Below are 20,884 nucleotides of genomic sequence, written 5' to 3' on the forward strand. Positions count from 1 at the left end.
AATAGTGGTCTCATACAATATTTGTCCTTTTGTGATTGACTTCTTTCACTCAGCATAATGCCCTCCAGATTCATCCATGTTGTGAGATGTTTCAAAGATTCATCATTGTTCTTTATTGTTGCATAGTATTCCATTGTGTGTATGTACCATAGTTTGTTTATCCATTCATCTGTTGATGGGCACTTAGGTTGTTTCCATGTTTTTGCTATTGTGAATAATGCTGCAGTGAACATGGGTGTGCATATGTCTATTTGTGTGACAGCTCTTATTTCTCTAGGATGTATTCTTCGGAGTGGGATTGCTGTATCATACGGTTTTTCTATTTCTAGCTTTTTAAGGAAGCTTCATATCGTTTTCCAAAATGGTTGTACCACTTAGCATCCCCCCAGCAGTGCATAAGAGTTTCAGTCTCCCCGCAGCCTCTCCAATGTTTGTTATTTTCTGTTTTTTTGGTTTGTGTCAGTCATGTTGGGGTGAGATGGTATCTCATTGTGGTTTTGATTTGCATTTCTCTAATGGCGAGTCATCTCGAGAATTTCCTCATGTGTCTGTTAGCCGCCTGAATGTCTTCTTTGGTGAAATGTCTGTTCATATCCTTTGCCCATTTTTTAATTGGATTATTTGTCTTTTTGTCGTAGAGGTGTTGGATTTTCCCGTAGATTTTAGAGATTAGACCTTTGTCGAATTTGTCATAGGCAAAATTTTTTTCCCAGTCTGTAGGTTCTCTTTTTACTCTTTTGGTGAAATCTTTTGATGAGCATAAGTGTTTAATTTTTAGAAGATCCCAGTTATCTAGTTTATCTGCTGGTGTTTGTGTATTGTTAATTATGGTTTGTATCCTGTTTATGTCTTGGCTGTAATTTTAATGGAAGTAGATTGCCAGGCCTTTTCTTCCTCGATACCACTGGGTGAGTTCAAACCTTTAGGTTAGCAGTTGAGCACAAAACCTTTGCACCACCTTATTCCAAGGGCCTCAACAAAATATCAGAGCTCAACCGAGCAAGAACCTACCTTTCAGCCATGGCGGGGTGGCTTCTCAAACAGGTGGAGACACAAGGGGTCTCAGATACGCACATCATTGCTTGAGTTAAGGGTCCCAGTCCAAGGCAGTGAGGGCTTCAGCTGAATCTCTGGGGATCCTCCACTTCTGACAATGCCCTTTAGCCAAGAAAACACTAGGAACACCCATGCAGTTGAACAAGGAAGACTGCACACTATGGGGCACCATGGAGCCTCTCAGCAAGAGGATGTTGTTGTTAGTTGCCATTGAATGGGCTCCAACTCATGGAAACCCCATGTATAACAGAATGAAACATTGTCAGGTCCTGTGCTATCTTCATGATCATTGGTATGTTTGAGTTCATTGTTGCAACCATTGGGTCAATCCATCTCATTGAGGGTTTCCCGCATTTTTGTTGGTGCTCTACTTTATCAAGCATGATTGGTTCTTCCTTTTCATTGGCTAATTTTTGGAAGTAGATCACCAGGGTTTTCTTTCTAGTCTTAGTCTGGAAGCTCCCCTGAAACTTGTCCACTATGGGTTCCCGTGCTGGTATTTGAAATACCGGTAGCATAGCTTCCAGCATCATAGCAACCTGCAAGCCACCACAGTACAACGAACTGACAGATGGGCAGTGGAAGAGCATGTTAGAAAGTACTTATTAAAGAATTTGGTCTTATTACAGGATTTCTGAGAAAGGCTCAAGTAAGGGAGGCTTTTCTCTGGCTTGGATACTGTCAGAAAGCAGAGATAATTATAACCTTACTGGTTATCATAAAAATTCTTATCTAGAAAATACGAGGAATGAATCACAACTAAAGTTGTAATTGATAGAGAAGCATCTGAGTTCTCACTTCTGTTCCATTAGTCAATGTGTCTGTTGTTATACCAGTTCCAGGCTGTTCTGACTACTGTAGCTGTACTGTAGGTTCTGAGGTCAGGTAGTGCGAATCCTCCTACTTTATTCTTCTTTTTTTCCACTTGGGTAAACACATCCGTATGATGTGTCCATATCAGACATATTCTGTTGTGATCCACCAGGTTTTCATTTCTGCTCTGTTTATCTCCACTCTAATCTTTATTTCCTTCCTTCTGCTAGTTTTGGGTTTAGTTTGCTATTTCCTAAAGGTATTGTTGTTCGTTAGTGGTGGCTGCCATTGTCTTGATTCCAACTCGTGGCCACCCCATATGTGTCCGAGTAGAACTGTACTCCATAGGGTTTTCAAGTGTGAACTTTCAGAAGCAGATCACCAGGCTTGTCTTCCAAGGTGCCTCTGGGTGTGTTGAAACTCCCAAGCTTTCAGCTAGTAGTCCAGTGCTTAACCATTTGCACCACCCAGGGACTTTCCTTAAGGTGTACAGTCAGGTTATTGATTTGAGATCTTTCTTCTTTTTTCACATAGGCATTTACATCTATAGATTTCCCTCTTAGCACTGCTTTTGCTGCATTCCGTAAGTTTTGGTATGTTGTGTTTTAATTTCATTTGTCTCAAGTTATTTTATAATTTCCCTCCTGATTTCTTCTTTGACTCATTGATCGTTGAAGACTGCTGCTTAATTTCCGCATATTTGTGAATTTTCCAGTTTTCCTACTATTAGTGACTTGTGGTTTCATCCCATTGTGATTGGAAATGATACTTTATATGATTTCAATCTTTTTAAATTTATTAAGGTTTGTTTTGTGGCCCAGCATATGGTCTATCCTGGAGAACGAACCATATGTACTTGAGAAGAACGTGTATCTGTTAGGTCTTATTGGTTTACAGAGTTGTTCAAGTCCTCTACTTCCTTATTGATCTTCTGTCTGGCTCTTCTATCCATTATCGAAAGTGGGGTATTGAAGTCTCCAACTACTATTATAGGTGTCTATTTCTCCCTTCAATTCTTTCCATTTTTGCTTTACATATTTTGTAGGTCCTCACACAATATAAAAAAATTAACTGAAAATAGATTAAAGACCTAAATGTAAGAGTTAAAATTAGAAAACTCTTAGAACAAAAAATAGGGGCAAATCTTCAAGACCTTAGATTTGGGAATGGTTTCTTAAATATTACACCAAAAGCACAGGCAAAAAAAGAAAAAATAAATTGGACTTCATCAAAATTAAAAACTTATGTGCATCATGGGACACTATAAAGAGAGTAAAAAGAAGATCCACAGATTGGGAAAAAAATATTTGGATATCATATATCTGACAAAGGTTTAATATCCAGAATATGTAAAGAATTCCTACAACTCAACAACAACAAAAAAAACCAAAGAATCCAATTTAAAAATGGGCAAAGAATTTGAATAGACATTTTTGCAAAGATATACAAATGGGCAATAAGCACACAGAAAGGTGTTCAACATCATTAGTGCTTCCAAACTCGATGCCGTCGAGTCAATTCTGACTCATAGTGACCCTATAGGACAGAGTAGAACTGCCCCATAGGGTTTCCAAGGCTGCAATCTTTATGGAAGTAGACTCCCCCAGAGCTGCTGGTAGGTTCCAACTGCTGACCTTTTGGGCAACAGCTGAGTACTTAACCACTGTGCCACCAGGGCTCCTTCATTAATCCTTAAGGAAATGCAAATCAAAACTACAATGAGATAACCACTTCACACCAACTTAGCAGTTACTAGTTGCCATCAAATAGATTCAACTCCTGGCAACCCCACGTGTGTCATAGTAGAACTGTGCTCTCTAGTGTTTCCAATGACTGATTTTTCCAAAGTAGATCTCCAGGCCTTTCTTCTGAGGTGCCTCTGGGTGGACTCAAACCTCCAATCTTTTGGTTAGCAGGCGAGCGTGTTGTTTGCATCATCCAGAGATTCCTCATACGCACTAGGATGGTTATTATAAAGGAAAACAACAACAACAGAAAATAACAAGTGTTGGAGAGAATGTGGAGAAATTAGAATCCTTGTGTATTGCTGGTGGGAATAGTACAGCCACTGTGGAAAATAGTTTGGCAGCATCTTAGGTATCTAGTGCTGCTATAACAGAAATACCACAAGTGGATGGCTTTAACAAAGAGAAGTTTATTCTCTCACAGTCTAGTAGGCTACAAATCCAAATGCAGGGCGTCAGCTCCAGGGGAAGGCTTTCTCTGTCAGCTCTGGAGGAAGCTCCTTGTGATGCATCATCAGTCTTCCCCTGGTCTGGGAGCTTCTCTGCACAGGAACCTCAGGTCCAAAGGATGCACTCTGCTCCTGGCACTGCTTTCTTGGTGGTATGAGGTTCCCATGTGTCTCTACTCACTTCTTTTATATCACAAAAGAGATTGGCTTAAGACACTATCCAATCTTGTAAACCTCATCAGTACAACTGCCACTAATCCATCTTATTAGATCATAGTGATTGAATTTACAACACATAAGGAAATCACATCAGATTACAAAATGGTACACAATTATACAATACTGGGAATCATGACCCAGCCAAGTTGACATAGTTTTGGGGGACACAATTCAATCCATGACAGGCAGTTTCTCAAAAGGTTAAACACAGAAGTACCACACTGCAGCATCAGTCACAATAGCCAAAAGGTGGAAGCAACCCAAGTGCCCACTGACAGATAAATGGATAAATAAAATGTGGTATGTACATACAAGGGAATATTACTCAGCCATAAAAAGGAATGAAGTACTGATACATGCTACGACATAAACCTTGAAAACATTATGCTAAGTGATACAAAAAGACAATATTGTTTGATCCCACTTATATAAAATATCTAGGCAGATTCATAAAAGCAGAAAGTAGATTAGAAGTTACCAGACGTTGAGGGGAGAGGATAATGAGGAGTTACTGCTTAAGGGGTACAGTTTCTGCTCAGGGTGATGAAAAAGTTCTGGAAATAGATAATAGCAATGGTTACACAACTTTGTAAATGTACGTAATGCCACTGAATTGTACACTTAAAAATGATTACAACAGTAAATTTTATGTTCTATTTTAAAACAATAATAACAAAAGCAGCAGCAATAATTCATACTGCAGGTGGAAGAAGTTGTTGGTCATTCTCATGGTTTGAACAATGTTCTCGTTTTTGTGTTTAGACAAGATTGCAGAATGGTCTTTTTCTGGATCCGTCCATCAGAGAGTGGCTTTGTCTGATGTTGATGTTCTGTGAATTGTTTATGCTCAACAGAACACCACCACAGCCTGGCTGTGAGTGCGAGGCCAGCTCCTAGCCACACGAAGGTTTCTGGAGAGTGCAAACCAGCTACCAGCTGTCAGGAACTGCTTTTTTTCTTTCTCATCAGCTACACTTGAAAAACCTGAATTTGCAACCCCTTTTAGTACAAGAGGGCCCTGGTGGTGCAGTGGTTAAGAGCTTAGCTACTAACCAAAAGGTCAGTGGTTCAAATCCACCAGCAGCTCCTGGAAACTGTATGGGTAATAGCTTTTTTTTTTTTTTTGGTAGAATGAGAGCCCTGGTGACACAGTGGTTAAGCATTTGGCTGTTAACCAAAAGGTCAGCAGTTCGAATCCACCAGCCACTCCTTGGAAACCGTATGGGGCAGCTCTACTTTGTCCTGTGGGGTCGCTGTAAGTCAGAATCGACTTGACAGCAATGGGTTTGGTTTGGAACAACATGAGCTCTCCAAGTCACCACAGCCCCACTATTTCTTAGTATCTTATGGCATAGTGGTTAAGAGTTCAGCTGCTAACCAAAAGATCAGCAGTTCGAATCCACCAGCCACTCCTTGGAAACCCTATGGGGCAGTTCTGCTCTGTCCTATAGGGTCCCTGTGAGTCCGAATCACCTCGAAGGCAACAGGTTTGGTTTTTTGTTTTGGTTTTATAACTGGCTAACTTCACTCATTTACACTCCTGCCTGTCCGGTACAGGCATTTAAATTTGCATCACCTTACTAAGCAGAAAAGGAACTAACCAATGGCAGGGTTGAAACTAGAACTCTCTCTTTAGTTTACCCTCCAGTAAATCCCCCTGCTAGATATTCAGGTAATTGTTATCCTCTAAACTGGGTGCTGATTAAGTCTGAAAGAAATACGTCTCACCACACTTTGTCAACCACTTGTTCCTGATTTCTTCTTTCTTTTGTGATTGAGTAATCTTTTACAGCCACTAGGTCTCACGACATTATCTGGGATTCTAAGATCCTTGCTTAGCTTCTTCAGCCACCCTGCCATTCTTTCTGCTCCTTAAATACTGTACGCCAAGATGGTGCCTGCTTGAGTACCTTTTTATTTGCCGGTCCCTCTCTCTTCCCTCATATCTCCATTTCTCAGTCCCAGCACAGTATCACCTCCTCACAGAGGCCTTCCCTAAGGGTCCTACCTACTCACACCCTTCAGGCCAGGGGCGGATTAATCCGTGAGCAAGGGAATCCCAGGGTTACTTGGGTTTATCTACTAACGTGTAGTGCACGATTTCACCAGGCGAAATCATGCACTACAGATTAGTCAGCACAAGTAAGCCCGAGCGTAGCTTGTTTATTGGGTAATCCGTCCGTGCTTCATGCCGTAGCACCACTGCCACCTCCTCTAGGAGATCACCCTCCTTTGACCTCCTTTAAGAGCCGCCGTTGGTGCTTTGTTCCGCAGTTCTCATTGCAGCCTGCCAAGTGCGTGAGGCTGGGAGGCAGGAAATCTTGCCCTATCCCCTTCCCCTTTCTGGGCATCAGTTTTCCCTTCAAGCCCGGAAAGCTGTCTGAGAGCAGAGGCACAAACGTGGGCGGGAACGTAACATTCCACGTCACGCAAGAGCATCGTCCCGGGCGCCTCCTCTCTCTCGTCTCCCGGACTCGCCAGGGTGCCCACAGTCTGACCAGCAAACACCGCCACCCGCACTCGCACTCGCACTCGCACTCGTCGCCGGCACGCTGCCCTCCAAAACCACTACGCATGCTCCTCACTCGGCTCCCCCCCGAGGGCAGGGGCGGGGCCTTGACGCGCCTGCGCAGCTGCTAGGCTCCCGTTTCCGGGCCCTGCGGACACTATGAGGCGAAGGGCCAGTGTCGCCGAGTAGCGGCAGCGTGTGAGCGTGGGGACCGACCGCTGTGGCTCAGGGGCCGGCATTACGGGGTCTTTGGGAGCGGGCCGCAGGGCGCAGAGAGAGCCTCGGATCGCCGCCTGCCGCCGCTACCTGGCATGTCGGCCGAGGCCTCGGGCCCGGCGGCGGCCGCGGACCCGTCCCTGGAAGTCCCGAAGCCCTCGGGTATCGAGTCTGGCTCTGCCGCCTACGGTCTCAGTCCGCTGTCCCCGAACAGCAAGTACGTGAAGCTGAACGTGGGCGGCTCGCTGCACTACACCACTTTGCGCACCCTCACCGGACAGGACACCATGCTTAAAGCCATGTTTAGCGGCCGCGTGGAGGTGCTCACAGACGCCGGAGGTATGCACGCCGCTCTTCCTTGTGCGACGCTCCATTCCCCCTGTTCCTTCCCCCCAGCTCTTTTCGTCACCCAGTCTCCCTACGCCCCTTCTCTTGTCTGCCGTCCAGGCAGCTCATTCTCATCTCTCTCCAGCCCCCGCATCCCATCTCATCTTCCCTGTCTCATTCATAATCTCCCACCTTTTGCTATACCCCCAGCAGTAACCAACATTTATGGAGCCCCTAACCCTCCAGGCGCTGTGGTAAGTGATTCAGTCCTTATTCCACCCCACCCCACCCCCGCCCCCAATTCTCCCACCCTTCACCGCTCGGTTCTCACGACTTGGGAACCAGTCTTGCCGCCAGCAGCACCCCCTCCAGGCCACCTTCATCAGTTTCTTCTAACTCCGCAGCCTTTTGTTCGTCTCTGCCTCAGCACCGCCAACACCAGCCTGGAGGACTGGGAGATCTTGTCTGTCCCTATGTTTTCGAAACACAGGTTCCTATACACTTTAGGAATCTGCCTGTAAATGCAGATTGTAGAAGAAGGCCGCTTTGGGTTTGCCAGGGACAAAGTGAGGGTGGACAGTTCTTGGCAGTTACCTTACCATTCATTCAGATTTGGGCCCCACTGCCCAAGTGGGACATTAAAATTTGGGGGGTGGGGATTCAGAAGAGGTTGACAAGGATTGTGAGAGCAGGAAAATAAAAAGTTTGGGAGGTGGCGCACAGTTTTCAGATAACTGAAGGTGAATAATTCATTTATTTAACAGGTATTTGTAAAGCGCCGGTTGATGCTGGAGATGGGTTGGTAAAGGAGTCTGACAAGACCGTTACCCCATGGAATTTATGTTTTGGCAGGGGTGGGGTGGGAAAGGGACAATAAGCTAGTAAACAAAAAATATATATGTAATTGCAGATAGTAATACACTCTGTGAAGACTATAAATAAAGGTTCAGATGGTAGTGGCCTAGAGGGTGGGGATAGACATTTTAAATGGGGTGGTTAGAATTAACAAGACAGGTTAGAGGTTTATTGATAAGGTAATTCTATAACCGTTTTCTCATGGTGAGAACCTTCTGACCACAGAATAGACTTGGGAGGTAGTTGATGTCTGTGGCTGGCGATGTTAAAAAGGGCCTATGGGACTGAAAATGTTTTAAAGGATTTTCTTGGATATGGCAAAAGTTTGGGGCAGATCAGAATTCAGACTTCCTTATAACCTTGGAATCCATTTTCATAAAAAACATAGTAGCTCCAAGGCCCCCCAGCAAAGTCATCCTTCCTCCTGCCTCCTCCCACCCTACCAGGTTGGGTGCTGATTGACCGGAGCGGCCGCCACTTTGGTACAATCCTCAACTACCTGCGGGACGGGTCCGTGCCACTACCTGAGAGTACCAGAGAACTAGGGGAGCTACTAGGCGAAGCACGCTACTACCTGGTACAGGGCCTGATTGAGGACTGCCAGCTGGCCCTGCAGGTGAGGGCCCCTTCCTTACCTCCTGAACGCCACCCCTATGCCCATGTCCCTGGGAGAGCTACCCACTGCCATTGAGTCAGTTCCAACTCATAGCTGAGCGCTGTAACCCCTGCACCCCGAAGTCTCCTTAGTTAGATATTAAACCCAAACAACCCATTGCTGTTGAGTCGATCCTGACTCATAGCAACCCTATAGGACAGTAGTACTGCCCCATAGAGTTTCCAAGGCTGTAATCTTCATGGAGCAGACTGCCACATCTTTCTCCCCTGGAGTGGCTGGTGGGTTCGAACCACTTACCTTTTGGTTTAGCAGTCCAGTGCTTAATATTAGGACAGGAAAAAAAGAGACGTAGGGTACTGCCTGGAGAGGCTACCTTCTAGCCTGGCTGTTACTGGCTGTGACCCCAGGGAATTTGAGGGCCCTGTTCCCTCTCCCCCGGCTGCCTCAGGCAGGGCCCTCCTCACCACCTCATGCCAAAACTATTGCAGTGGTTAAATGACTGCTCTCTCTGCGTCTTGCTGTTTTTACCCAGTCAGTCCAGCTGTTACACTACCACCTGCGTAATTATCCTTAGGCACAAGCCCAATCTATTCCCTCCCTTGCTTAGAAATCCTAACTAGCTCCCTAGTACCAGTAGGAAAAGAAATCTAAATTTAAAATAGAATATAATGACCTCCATGGTCTTATCCTTTCCTGGGAAGCAGCTTGCCCCACACTACTCTGGTTTTCTTTTTCTCTCTCTCTCTTTCTTCTTTTTAAAGTAGTAAAAGCCTTTCCTTAAATAAAATGAAATCTCACAGTAGCAAAGCAGCTCCTGATACAACAAGGTTGGAGGTTTCAGGCCCGGCTGTTAGGCTCCATTTCTACCTAACACCGGCTCTTGAGGCACTTCTGTGCATCCCATAAGGCTCTGAGGAGCAGAGTTTGAAAAGCACAGCCTAGACATATGGGTTCAGGGTTAGCTCTCCCACGGCTGACTGAGTGACCTTGGGTAAGTCACTTCCCATCTCTGGCATTGTGTCCTCATGTTCCAAAAGATAGAAAAAGTACACTGTAGTGAGTTTTACAGAAAGCCTTTTATGCTACCTTTACAATGTTAACATTTTTCTTTTCTGATACAATTTATGATACCATGCCATTTATGATACAGTGGTAAGAGATGAATATGAGTTTCTTTTTAATGCCCTTGCTTTATATATTAAAAAGTGGCAACTGTGAACAACACTCTGTTGTCTTGGGGGATACTTACTGGTTCTTTTTTTTTTTGGTGGTCAATTATAACAAAAATTTACCGTTTTAACCAATTTTAAGTGTAAAAGTCAGTGACGTTAATTACACTCAACAGGTTGTGCAGCCATCACCACGATCTATTTCCAAGTCTTTCATCGCCCTGAACAGTATTTAACCAAACTGGTTGGCCGTTGAGTCGATTCTGACTCGTAGCGACTCTATAGAACAGAGTAAAACTGCCTCAGAGGGTTTCCAAGGCTGTAATCTTTACGGGAGCAGATTGCCACGTCTTTCTTCCACAAACAATACTTATTGGCTCTTAAAAACAGGATTTTCAAAAAAATCCTGTTTTTCAAGCTTTTTGACTGCAACCTGAGGAAAAAAAAAATATATTTTATGCTCGCATACACATAACCGAAATAAGAGTTTTAAAATGATACCTTTAGTGAAATATACTCTGATGTATTTTTTTTTCCTTTTTTTAAAAATGCTAATTGGGACCCATTAAACTGATTTCATGACCCATTAATGAGTCACTGCTTGCAGTTTGAAAAACACTGAACTAGATGATGTTGGAAGTGCATTTCTGCTCTCTCGTTTTAAATTTAGCTCACATTATTGCACACCCACTGCTTTGCTTGAACACACATCTTCTCCCCATGTCTGACATAAAAAGAAACACGAAGGAGGTTCGGTGATGCATCCACGGTCAAAGCTTGGAACCAACCAGTTTGTTCCTGTTCAAACCCCTGCAGAGAATTTGCATTTCTGACAAGTTCCCAGGTGATGTTAATGCTGCTGGTCAGGGACCAGTTCTAAGAACCCCTAGTGGAATGGGTCTCAAAATTTATTATACATAAGAATCACCTGGGGGATCTTGTTAAACTGTAGATTCTGATTCAGTATATCTGGGGTGGAAATGCAAATTCTCAGCAGGGGTTTGAGCCAGAGTGAACCTGGGTCAAAGAGCCAGTAAATGGCAGAGCTCGGATTTATCTCCAGGTTATCTAACTCCCAGGTACAGTGCTTTTTCTTCTATGCTCTAGCCACCACCTTTCCAGGTTTCTTTGAGACTCTTCCCATCCCTACTCTGCACGTCTAGAGTTTGCTTGTTTGGGGTTTTCTTTTTTGTTTGTTTTTTTAAGAAGGTACAGTGAGTTGAGTTCGTCATGCTCCTCAGTTTATGGGACTTAATCATTGGCCTATGCAAATCCTTTCTCTTATATTTTTTATTCATTTCCACTCCTCTCCATAGTACCCATTCCAGTTTTAATGTTTTGATACATACTCTTGGATTATGTCTGTACCCTTGAAAAGCTAAAGCACTGCTTTGTGTTTGTATACCTTTTTAATTTTCCTAAATGGCACTGAGCGATGGATCATATTCTGTTTCTTAGTTTTTTTTTCACTCAGCACTCTTTTTGAGATCCGTTCATGCTGCTGTTTGTACACCTAGTTCTTCACTTCTGACTGCTGTACAGGAGTCTATGGTGTACATTCACCACATTTTATTTATACACTCCCCTGAGGATGGAGACCTAGATTGCCTCCCACTTCTGTCTCTCCCCACTTCCTGTCTCCCCTCACTTACTGTCCCCACAGTGCCACACTGAGCATCCTTGAACATGTCCCTTGTGGTGCTGTGCCAGGGTTTCTCACGTTTGTAGCTGGGAGGGGAATTCCTGTGCAGCAGGGCACATGGATACTGAATGTCGTTAAGTGTTAGCTGTTTACTCTCCAGAATGATGATAGCAGTTTACTCATTGTCACCAGTGCACAAGGGATCCCATTTCTGCGTATCCTCAACAACACATGGCATCACCCAGCTTTCTGATTTTGCCGATCTGATGGGTGTAGAGTGATCTCATTTTAATTTGCATGCCTCTGATAACTAATGAGGTCAAGCATCTTTTTATATACTCACCAGCTTTTTTTCAGTTTCCCCTCTATGAACTGCCTGTTCATATTCTTTACCAAATTTTCCACTGAGTTTCCTGCCTTTTTCTTTTTGTTTTGTGGGAGTTTCGTGCATATTTTAGCTCAGTCTTTTGCAACCCAGTTTCCTAGAGAGAATTCAGGCCTACTACCCTAAGGTGTTCATTGTACATAATTAACTTTTCTCCTGTGTACCTAGAATAGTACTATTTACCTACTATCCTTGGGAGAGTTGAGAAAATAGTTACACAAATTGTTTTCTGGGTTTTAAGATTCAGATGAGGAACCCCAGCTGAGAAAGGCTGTTCTAGATAATAATTTCTAGTCAGATGTTGCAAATATTTTCTCTTAGAATATCACCTGTCTATCACATTTGTTGTTGAATAGAAATCCTTGATTTTTAAACAATTACAAATAACCATTATTTTTAAAGGAGAATTATATGCATTGTAGAAATTTAGAAAACACAGACAATAAAAAATAAAATGAAAGCACCGTATATCTTCCAAGTCCTTTTCTGTGTGTGTATGTGTATTTTTGCCAAAATACGGTAACGTTGTATGTGCTGTTTTGTAATCTGCCCATTTTTGTTGTCGCTGTTAATGATTGCCGTCTTTCCATGTCAATAAAGTTTTATTTAACATCCAGGCCATATTCACATTTCTCCAGTTGTTCCATAAATGTCTTTTATAGCTGGTTTATCTAAACCAGGTCCCAATCTAGGTCCTCGCATTGGGTCTGGTTGTTATGTTCCTTAGGTCTCTTACAATCTAAAACAGTCCCTTTTTCTTACGATGCTGACGTATTAAAGAGACCTCTAGTTTTCCTGCATGATGACCCACCTTCTGAGTTTGTTTCCTCACAGTATCCTTTTGCTTGTTACTATGCCCTACCCTGAATGTCTAGAAGTAGAAGTTAGATTTAAAGGTTTGATATTAAACATTTTGACTAGAATACATTTTAGGTGATACTTCATATTGTGGTTACATTGAGAGACCTCTCATGTTGCTAATATGAGCCATCATTAGTGTTGCTCAGATTTGGTTGCCGGGTTCAGGTGATGGTGGTTTGATCCTCCTTTGTAGTTACGTTTCCTTGTTGCCAGTTATAATCTGCATGTTTTATTTGGGCACCATATGAATATCCATTACCTATCAATCACACATCAATTGATTATCCTTGCCTAAATCAATAATTTCACTAGGGTTGTAGAATAATTGTTACAGTCCTATCATTTCTTTCACGTTATTATGTGAGAGTATTTGTAAAATCACAGTTTCTGTCATCAGCTGGAAAAGTTCTTGATTTTAAAGTAGTCAAACCCCTCAATATTTTTTGCCTAATGGTGTATCCTTTTGGGGTCTGACTTAGGAAGTTTTGTTTTTCTATTCTGCATTTTCTGTTAGCTTTATAGTTTTACTTTCACGTGTAGGTCTTTTAATCTACATGGAATTCACTTTGTAAATGTGAATTGCAAAGGGATTTAACTTTATTTGTCCCCCGTAGAGAGTGAGTTAGCTTTCCCGGTGCCGTCTACTAAATAATCTGTGGTAGTCAGTGTCTAAGGTGGCCATCAGTGATTCTTGCCTCCTGTATTTAGGCCCTTGTTTAACGCTCCCCCCCACCCCGCGCACGCACGCATGCACGCACACACACACGCACGCACGCACGCACACACACAGAGTAGGGCTGACCTGTGTAACCAGTAGGATATTGTGGAAATGATGATGTGTGACTTCTGAAGCTAGGTCATAAAAGATATTGCAGCTTCTGTCTTGCTTTCTCGGATCATTCACTCTTGGGGATCTGAGGACCCTTAAGCAGCCCTAGGGAGAGGTTCACTTAGTGAGGAACTGAGGACTCCTGCCAACAGCCAGCACAAACTTGCCAGTCATAAGAGCAGACCATCTCAGAAGTGGATCCTCCAGGCCCAGTCAAGTCTTCTGATGACGGCAACCCTGGCTGACATCTTGACTGCAACCTTATGAGAGACCCTGAGCCAAGACCACCCAACTAAGCCAACCCCTAATTCCTGACCCACAGAAACTGTGTGAGATAATAAATGTTTGTTGCTGTTTTAAGCTGCTAAGTTTGGAGTAATTTGTTACACAGCAGTAGATAACTAACAACAGATTTTTGGTATCTGAAGTAGGATTCTACCATAACGAAAACCTAAAATGTGGGAGTGACTTTAGAACTGGCAAGTGGGCAGAAGCTGAAGAAAGTGTTAGTGAGAGCCTGAAGAGCTTTGAAGGGTCCTTTAATGGAAATCAGATGGTCTTTGAGGAGGCTGCAGGTGTTATTTCCAGTAACGGTGTTATTGGAAACTGGTGGAAAGAGAATCCTTGTTATGTAGTGGCAAAAAGTTAGCAACACTCTCACCTGTGGTAATGTAGAAAGTAGAAAATTTACCTAATAAACTGGATGATCTAGCTAAGGAGATTTCCAAGCAGAGTGTTGAAGGTACCACTTGCTTTTTTGTTGCATATAATAAAATGAGAAAGGAGAGGGTAAGCTAAAGGAAAAACAGTTGAACAAAAAGGAGCTGGGAATTGTTGGGTTTGAAAATTTTTAGCCTTTCCAGAGAATAAAAGATGTTAAAATTAACAAATGGCTTCCAAACAAAGGTTAACTGGGCATTCTCAGGAAAACAGGGTCTGAAGATGACCCTGAGGATGTAGTTGTAAAAATCCTTTGTTAGGACCTGGGGATGGGGGAGTGGGGGAATGCCTCAGAGAACCATTCAGTCAAATAATAGGGCTTCTAAGGTTAAAGGTGTTGTTCTTCAGCAGTCTTAACACAAGCCCAAGAAAGACAAGGGGTTATCTCACAGAGATTTGTAGGTGTGGCTTTTGTCTAAGGAAGGGAACCTCAGTAAGATTCACGAGACATCCATTAAATTTTTAAGAGAATTGTAGTGGCAGAAACACTGCCAGCTTGGACTGAAAGGGTAAGTGACAGTGCAAGTGGAAAAGGCAACTTTGGACTCCCAATTTCTACAGGCAGGAAGCGGGCTGAGGAAACCACGGAGCTGCAGACAGACTACTTTTCATGGAAAAGGAAGGATGACTCAGGGCAGAGCCAAGAGCCATGAAGAATCATTTCTGGACAGGAGTAGGAATCAAGGAACTTACAACATTTACCCAACTGGATTTCAGAATTGCTTTGGACAGTGACTGTTATGTGTCTCCTCTTTTCCCCCTCTTTTGAACAAGAGTGTCCATAGTGGTTATCCTATGCCTATCCCACCATTGTATATTGGATGTGTGGAGGCAGATAACTTGTCTCTTTAGTTTATTGATCTTCAGATTGAGAGGAAATGTGCTTAAGGAGCTGTAGTTAAGGAGCCCCATTCCCACCTGGACCTGATTTAGATAACAAGAAACTGTACTTCAAGCTGATGCTGTAATGGAATGAAACTTTTGGGGACCTTGGGAGGGGGTGAGTGTATTTTGCATATGGCAGGAATGTGAATCAGTGGGAGCCAGAGGGTGCACTGTGGGGCCAGCCTCTTAAGGCAGCCCCCAATGTTTCTTGCCTCCTAGTATTCATTCCCTTGTATGGTCTCCTCCCATGCTGAACAGGGTTGACTTCTGTAGCCAGTAGGATATTGAGGAAGTGATGTGTGATTTCTGAAACTAGGTCATAAAAGGCATTGTGGTCTCCACCTTGCTCTCTCTCGGATCATTTGCTCTGGGGAAGCCAGCTGCCATGTCATGAGGACACTTAAGCAACCCTGTGGAGAGGTTCAAATGGCAGGGATCAGGCGCTTCCTGCCAACAGCTAGCACAAGTGAGCTTTCTCAGAGACAGATCCTTCAGACCCAGTCAAGCCTTCGAATGACGGCAGCCCTGACTAACATCTTGACTATACCTTAATGAGAGACCCCATGCCAAAACCACCCAGCTAAGCCACTCCTGAATTCCTCACCCACAGAAACTGTGAGATAATAATATTTATTGTTGATTTAAGCTGCTAAATTTTGGAGTAATTTGTTACGCAGCAATGAATAGCTAACATACAATAATCCCACTGATTTATGGTATACCCTTTATAAATATCCAATTCTTATATATACACCAGTCTGTTTATGATCTCTGTTCTGTTCCATTGGTTGGTTGGTTTCTGCACTAGAACTACACTTTTTATGAAGACTTTTAGTGTATCTTAATATCTGGTAGGGTCAGACTCTCCTCTTTGCTCTTCCTTTTAAAAATTGACCTAAGTAATTGTAGACTTTTATTTTTCCATAAAGAATAAGCTTTATGAGATTCTCAAAAAAAAAAAAAAGATCTTCTGCAATTTGTGTTAGGATTGCACATGTAGATTTTGAGTTGGAAGAGGTGGAAAGGGTTCTGACATGAAGATTCTAGAAGAGAGAAGAAAAAGAACCCTATGTGTCTGGTCCTGATTCTGCCTGCAACCTTATGCCAACCAGCTTCATTCATTCAACAGATATTTATTGAGCATCCATTGTGGGCTAGACACTTAAACTCCCTAGGTGAGAAGAAACAGACCATAAGAAGATACACAAAATTGAGAAAAGTGCTATGAAGAAAACGAACTGATAATATGAGAAGGAGGAGGTAGAGGAGACTGCTTTAGCCTGGGAGCTTAGGGAGGAGGACTGGCACCCTCTGGAGAGGCACCATTTGAACTCAGATCTGGCTCAGAAGGAGCCAGCCATGCGAAGAGATGAGTGAAGAGCTTTCCAGGGAGGGAGAGCAGCAAAGGGCCAGGGTGGGCACAGCTGGATTGTGAAGACAGAGACAACCAGTGGGTCTGAAGTCCGGCAAGCAAGGGTGGATTGGTAGGAGATGAGATCAGAGAGATCAACAGAGATTGGATCCTGCAGGGCATGTGGCCCTCTGAGGAGTCTGGATTTTTTCCCCAAAGACAATAGGCAGCTTTTGAAGGCTTTTAAGTAGGGGAGTGGCCTTTGGTTGTGCTGTTAACCACCTTCCGCTTCTTCCCCAGCAAAAAAGGGAGAACCTGTCCCCGCTGTGCCTCATCCCCACGGTGACATCTCCCCGGGAGGAGCAGCAGCTCCTGGCCAGCACCTCCAAGGTGAGGCCCCTGAGCCCTGTAGGGTGGAGGCTGGGGGCCTCTTTCTGCAGCCTGACCCCCATCCTTCTCCATCCTCTTTCCCACAACAGCCCGTGGTGAAGCTCCTGCACAACCGCAGTAACAACAAGTACTCCTACACCAGGTGACCGCCCCCTGGGAGGTGTGCCGGGTGGAATCCTGGGATCCAGCACAGCCCTGCTCTTGGCCCAAGGGGAGGGCCCCGCCACCCAAAGAGACAAAAAGAATGCCTGCCTGAGTGCAGATCCCTCCCAGCTTTTCCACTTTCCTACTGGGGGGGCTATTTTCCCTCCTGAGCTTCTGTTTTATCATTGGTAACCTGGGGTCCAGGTGAGGATTAAATGATAATGGCCAGCATTTAATAAGTGTTTATTTTACAACAGGCATTGAGTAAGCACCTTCTAGGTATAGGTAGTCCCCAACTTACAACGGGGTTTGGTTCCCAAGATTTCCTGTAAGTCGGGTACATTTTTTTTTTTTTTTATTACTGCTTTTTATTATCAGTATCTTTATAAATTCGATCTTTGTCTTTGGGGCTTGGAAACATTACATATAAACTTACAGCTTCAACATCGGCGCTTCCTGCTTCTCCCGTTACATGCACGTTATATAAGCCCCAAAAAAAGGGCAGCTGTCCTCAAATATGTTGTTAGTTGGGGACTACCTGTATTACAAATAATCCTCACAATTGTTTTAGGTGGGTTCTGCTGTGATCTCCATTTTACGTATGAGGAGGTTGAGAGGTGAAATAACTTGTCTATGTTCACTCAGTTAAAAAGTGGTACCGCCAGGATGGCAGGTTAGGCAGCCTGCTGGAGAGCCTGCCTGTGGGGCCACTTTGCTGTGCTGTGATTTACTCAGCAAATGCCGCTTCCCTTCTGAGGCCCACTTATTGCGGCTCTAGGGGTGGAGGGAGCTCCCTACCAGACACCAAACCCCTGGGCAGGACCAGAGTGCAGGGAGTCTGGGTCCCTATCCCGGGGGAGGGGGGAAATGGAAGGAGGGGAGCCAGTCGCGCTGAGGTTCCCGGCCCCCTGGTCCTCAGCACTTCAGATGACAACCTACTCAAGAACATCGAGCTGTTTGACAAACTAGCCCTGCGCTTCCACGGGCGGCTGCTCTTTCTCAAGGATGTGCTGGGGGATGAAATCTGCTGCTGGTCTTTCTACGGGCAGGGCCGCAAAATCGCCGAGGTGTGCTGCACCTCCATTGTCTATGCCACGGAGAAGAAGCAGACCAAGGTCAGAAGGGATTCAGGGACTGGTTGGTGTGGGGGTGTGGGCCAGACCAGGACCCTGGACAAAAGCAGCTTAGCAGATCAGGCCGGAGAAAGTCCATCAAAGGGAGCTGGGAGCCGGCGCTCTGGGGTCCTGGCTGTGTTTCCTTGGGGAAGTCACCTTAACCTCTGTGGCTTTCCGTTCTCTGTGAAATGAGGATGTCGGAATAGAGTTCTTAATGTAGGGCCGTTGGATGGGTTTCAAGTCTATCTGCAGTCCTCTGAAATAGTATGCAGGTTTGGGAGTGTGTGCATTTTTCTGTATGGTGGGTCTATAGTTGTCATTAGAATCTCAGAAAGGTCCATGACCCCAAATAAGTTCTTGAAACCTCAGGACCAGATGGGCTCTTAGAACACTGTCTGGGTTTGTGGTCCTCAGTAATTAACACGGCATTCATCGGCAAATACTTCCTGAGCACCTACTCTGCGCACAGCACTGCACTGGGCCAGGTCAACAAAGGTGAACAGAGTACTGAGTCAAGTGCAAGCCCTGTGTCATCTGGTTCCCTCAGATCTCACCAGTCTGGTCCCTTCTGACCTTGATGTGAGGGAAGTGCCTCACATGCACCAAAGTTCTTCCAAGTGTCTACGACCCTGTGCTATTCACACCTCTCTGCCTTTGCACACTCTATTCCTTCCTCTTGAAATTCTTTGTCTTTGTCCCCATCTGCCTAATGAAGTTGTATTTAATCTTTAAAACCCAAGCCAAGCATCACTTTCTTTGGGACACCTTTGCTCATGAACTTCTAACAACCCCAAAGAAAGTTGGTAATGTCGGAGGGCGGTTAGCTCCTTGTTGGCAGGGCTGTGTCTTTTTCTTATCTCCCTAGAACTAGCCCAGCTCCTGTCACACAGTGGGAGCTAGGAGGCATTTATTGAATGCATGCATGCATGAATAAGTGAACAACCCAGCTTCCAAGAAGCTTCCTCTATAATTGTGGAGACAGGAAGATAAGCCAATAATTAGAATACAGCTGGTTACGAGCTGTGTTCCTTAACACCCTTCCAAGGCCTCACAGTAGGAAACCCCCAATCACAGCTTTGATTTCATCCATTTCTACTCTCCCCCTATTGGCCTCCTTGCTGATCTTCAAATAACGCACAAAGCACATTCCTGCCACAGAGCTTTTGTACTGTTGCCTCTTCCCAAACACTCTTCTCTAGCTATCCTCCTGGCTCCGTCCTTTGCCTCCTTTGGTCTTTGGTCAAATGTCGTGAGGGAGGCGTTCCCTGAACTCCCTCTTTAAAGTTGCAACACTTCTCAGCCCTGGCCATCCTCATCCCCTTTCCCTGCCATATTTTTCTCCATAACATGTATCATCATCTGACTTGCTATGTATTTTATTAAGTGTGTTTCTGAGTCCTCCTCCTAGAATATAAACTTCCTGAGGGCAGGAGTTTTGTCCGTTTTGTTCACTGCTGTATTTCCAATGCCTAGAACAGTGCCTGGCACAGTGTAGTCACTCAGTAAATATTTGTCAAGTGAAAGATTATACCGAGAAGCAAATAACTCGGCCTGACTTCAGAGCTGGGCCTTGAAGTGAAAGTATGACTTTGCAGAGTAAAGAAGTTGCAGAGAGGACAGTCTAGGCCACAGGACCTGTGACTGCAAAGGCTAGGAGGTGTGCCATTGTGTGCGAGCGGCTGGGTGGGGGCAATGGCTCTGTGTGACTGGACCAGAGGGTAGGAGCTGGGGGTTGCTGGCCTTTACAGGTGGAATTCCCAGAGGCCCGGATCTTTGAGGAGACCCTGAACATCCTGATCTACGAGACTCCCCGGGACCCAGACCCAGCCCTCCTGGAGGCCGTAGGGGGTGCAGCTGGAGGTGGCGGGGCAGGCCGAGGGGAAGATGAGGACAACCGAGAGCACCGTGTCCGCAGGATCCATGTCCGGCGCCACATCACCCATGACGAGCGTCCTCATGGCCAACAAATTGTCTTCAAGGACTGACCTCTAACCCCTCTCCCTGCCTTCCCTCTGCAGTCCCTCTTTCTCCTTCCCTCTTGTTCCCAGACCTTTGCCCCGGCTCTGCTGGCCAAGTCGTGGGTCTCCCTTTTGTCCCTTCATTGCATGGTGCAGTTTACTTAGGTCCTTTCCGTTCGTTCCCATCTCACTGCTAACAACACGGTACATTCCAGACCCTCCCCTCAGGCAGAGCCCTTCAGAAGGCCTACATTTGCCCCCTCACCCCCCTTCTTGTCCTGCTATCTTTCCCTCAGTAGCCAGTTTAGAATGATTTGTAATTCCCATTCTCTTTTTTTAGTACACTGTACATGCCAGAGTGTCAACCCAGCCCTTAATACCACCCACCACATTCTCTGAGCCGCCTTCCCACCATTGTGCAGGGTAGTGTGCCTCCCCGCTCCTTCCCCTACCAGTTCTCCCCACCTCTTTAGCTTTGTACTAGGCTGGCCTGGGCCTCTACCAGCTCAGCTATCTTCTCAATCTGTTTCATATTATTTATTATTTTAATTTTCTATTAAATTATTGGAATAAAGTTGAGGTGAGGGTCTGGTGCTGGCTCTCAGGGAGAGGGACAGGAAGATGGCCGTG

At 44.8% G+C, this 20,884-nt stretch overlaps 1 protein-coding gene across 1 annotated transcript; it reads left to right on the plus strand.

Moving 5' to 3' along the window:
- Window positions 1-6,907: 6,907 nt before the first annotated feature.
- On the plus strand, window positions 6,908-20,839 carry KCTD13 (potassium channel tetramerization domain containing 13). Its single transcript, XM_004386645.2, has 6 exons — window positions 6,908-7,346; window positions 8,636-8,805; window positions 16,948-17,037; window positions 17,127-17,179; window positions 18,101-18,296; window positions 20,045-20,839. The coding sequence occupies exons 1-6, from the start codon at window positions 7,103-7,105 to the stop codon at window positions 20,279-20,281; spliced, it is 990 nt and encodes a 329-aa protein (XP_004386702.1). The 5' UTR covers window positions 6,908-7,102; the 3' UTR covers window positions 20,282-20,839.
- Window positions 20,840-20,884: the final 45 nt, after the last annotated feature.

The sequence above is a fragment of the Trichechus manatus genome, unplaced genomic scaffold (genome assembly GCF_000243295.1).
Source record: "Trichechus manatus latirostris isolate Lorelei unplaced genomic scaffold, TriManLat1.0 scaffold00170, whole genome shotgun sequence".
Lineage (NCBI taxonomy): Eukaryota > Metazoa > Chordata > Mammalia > Sirenia > Trichechidae > Trichechus > Trichechus manatus.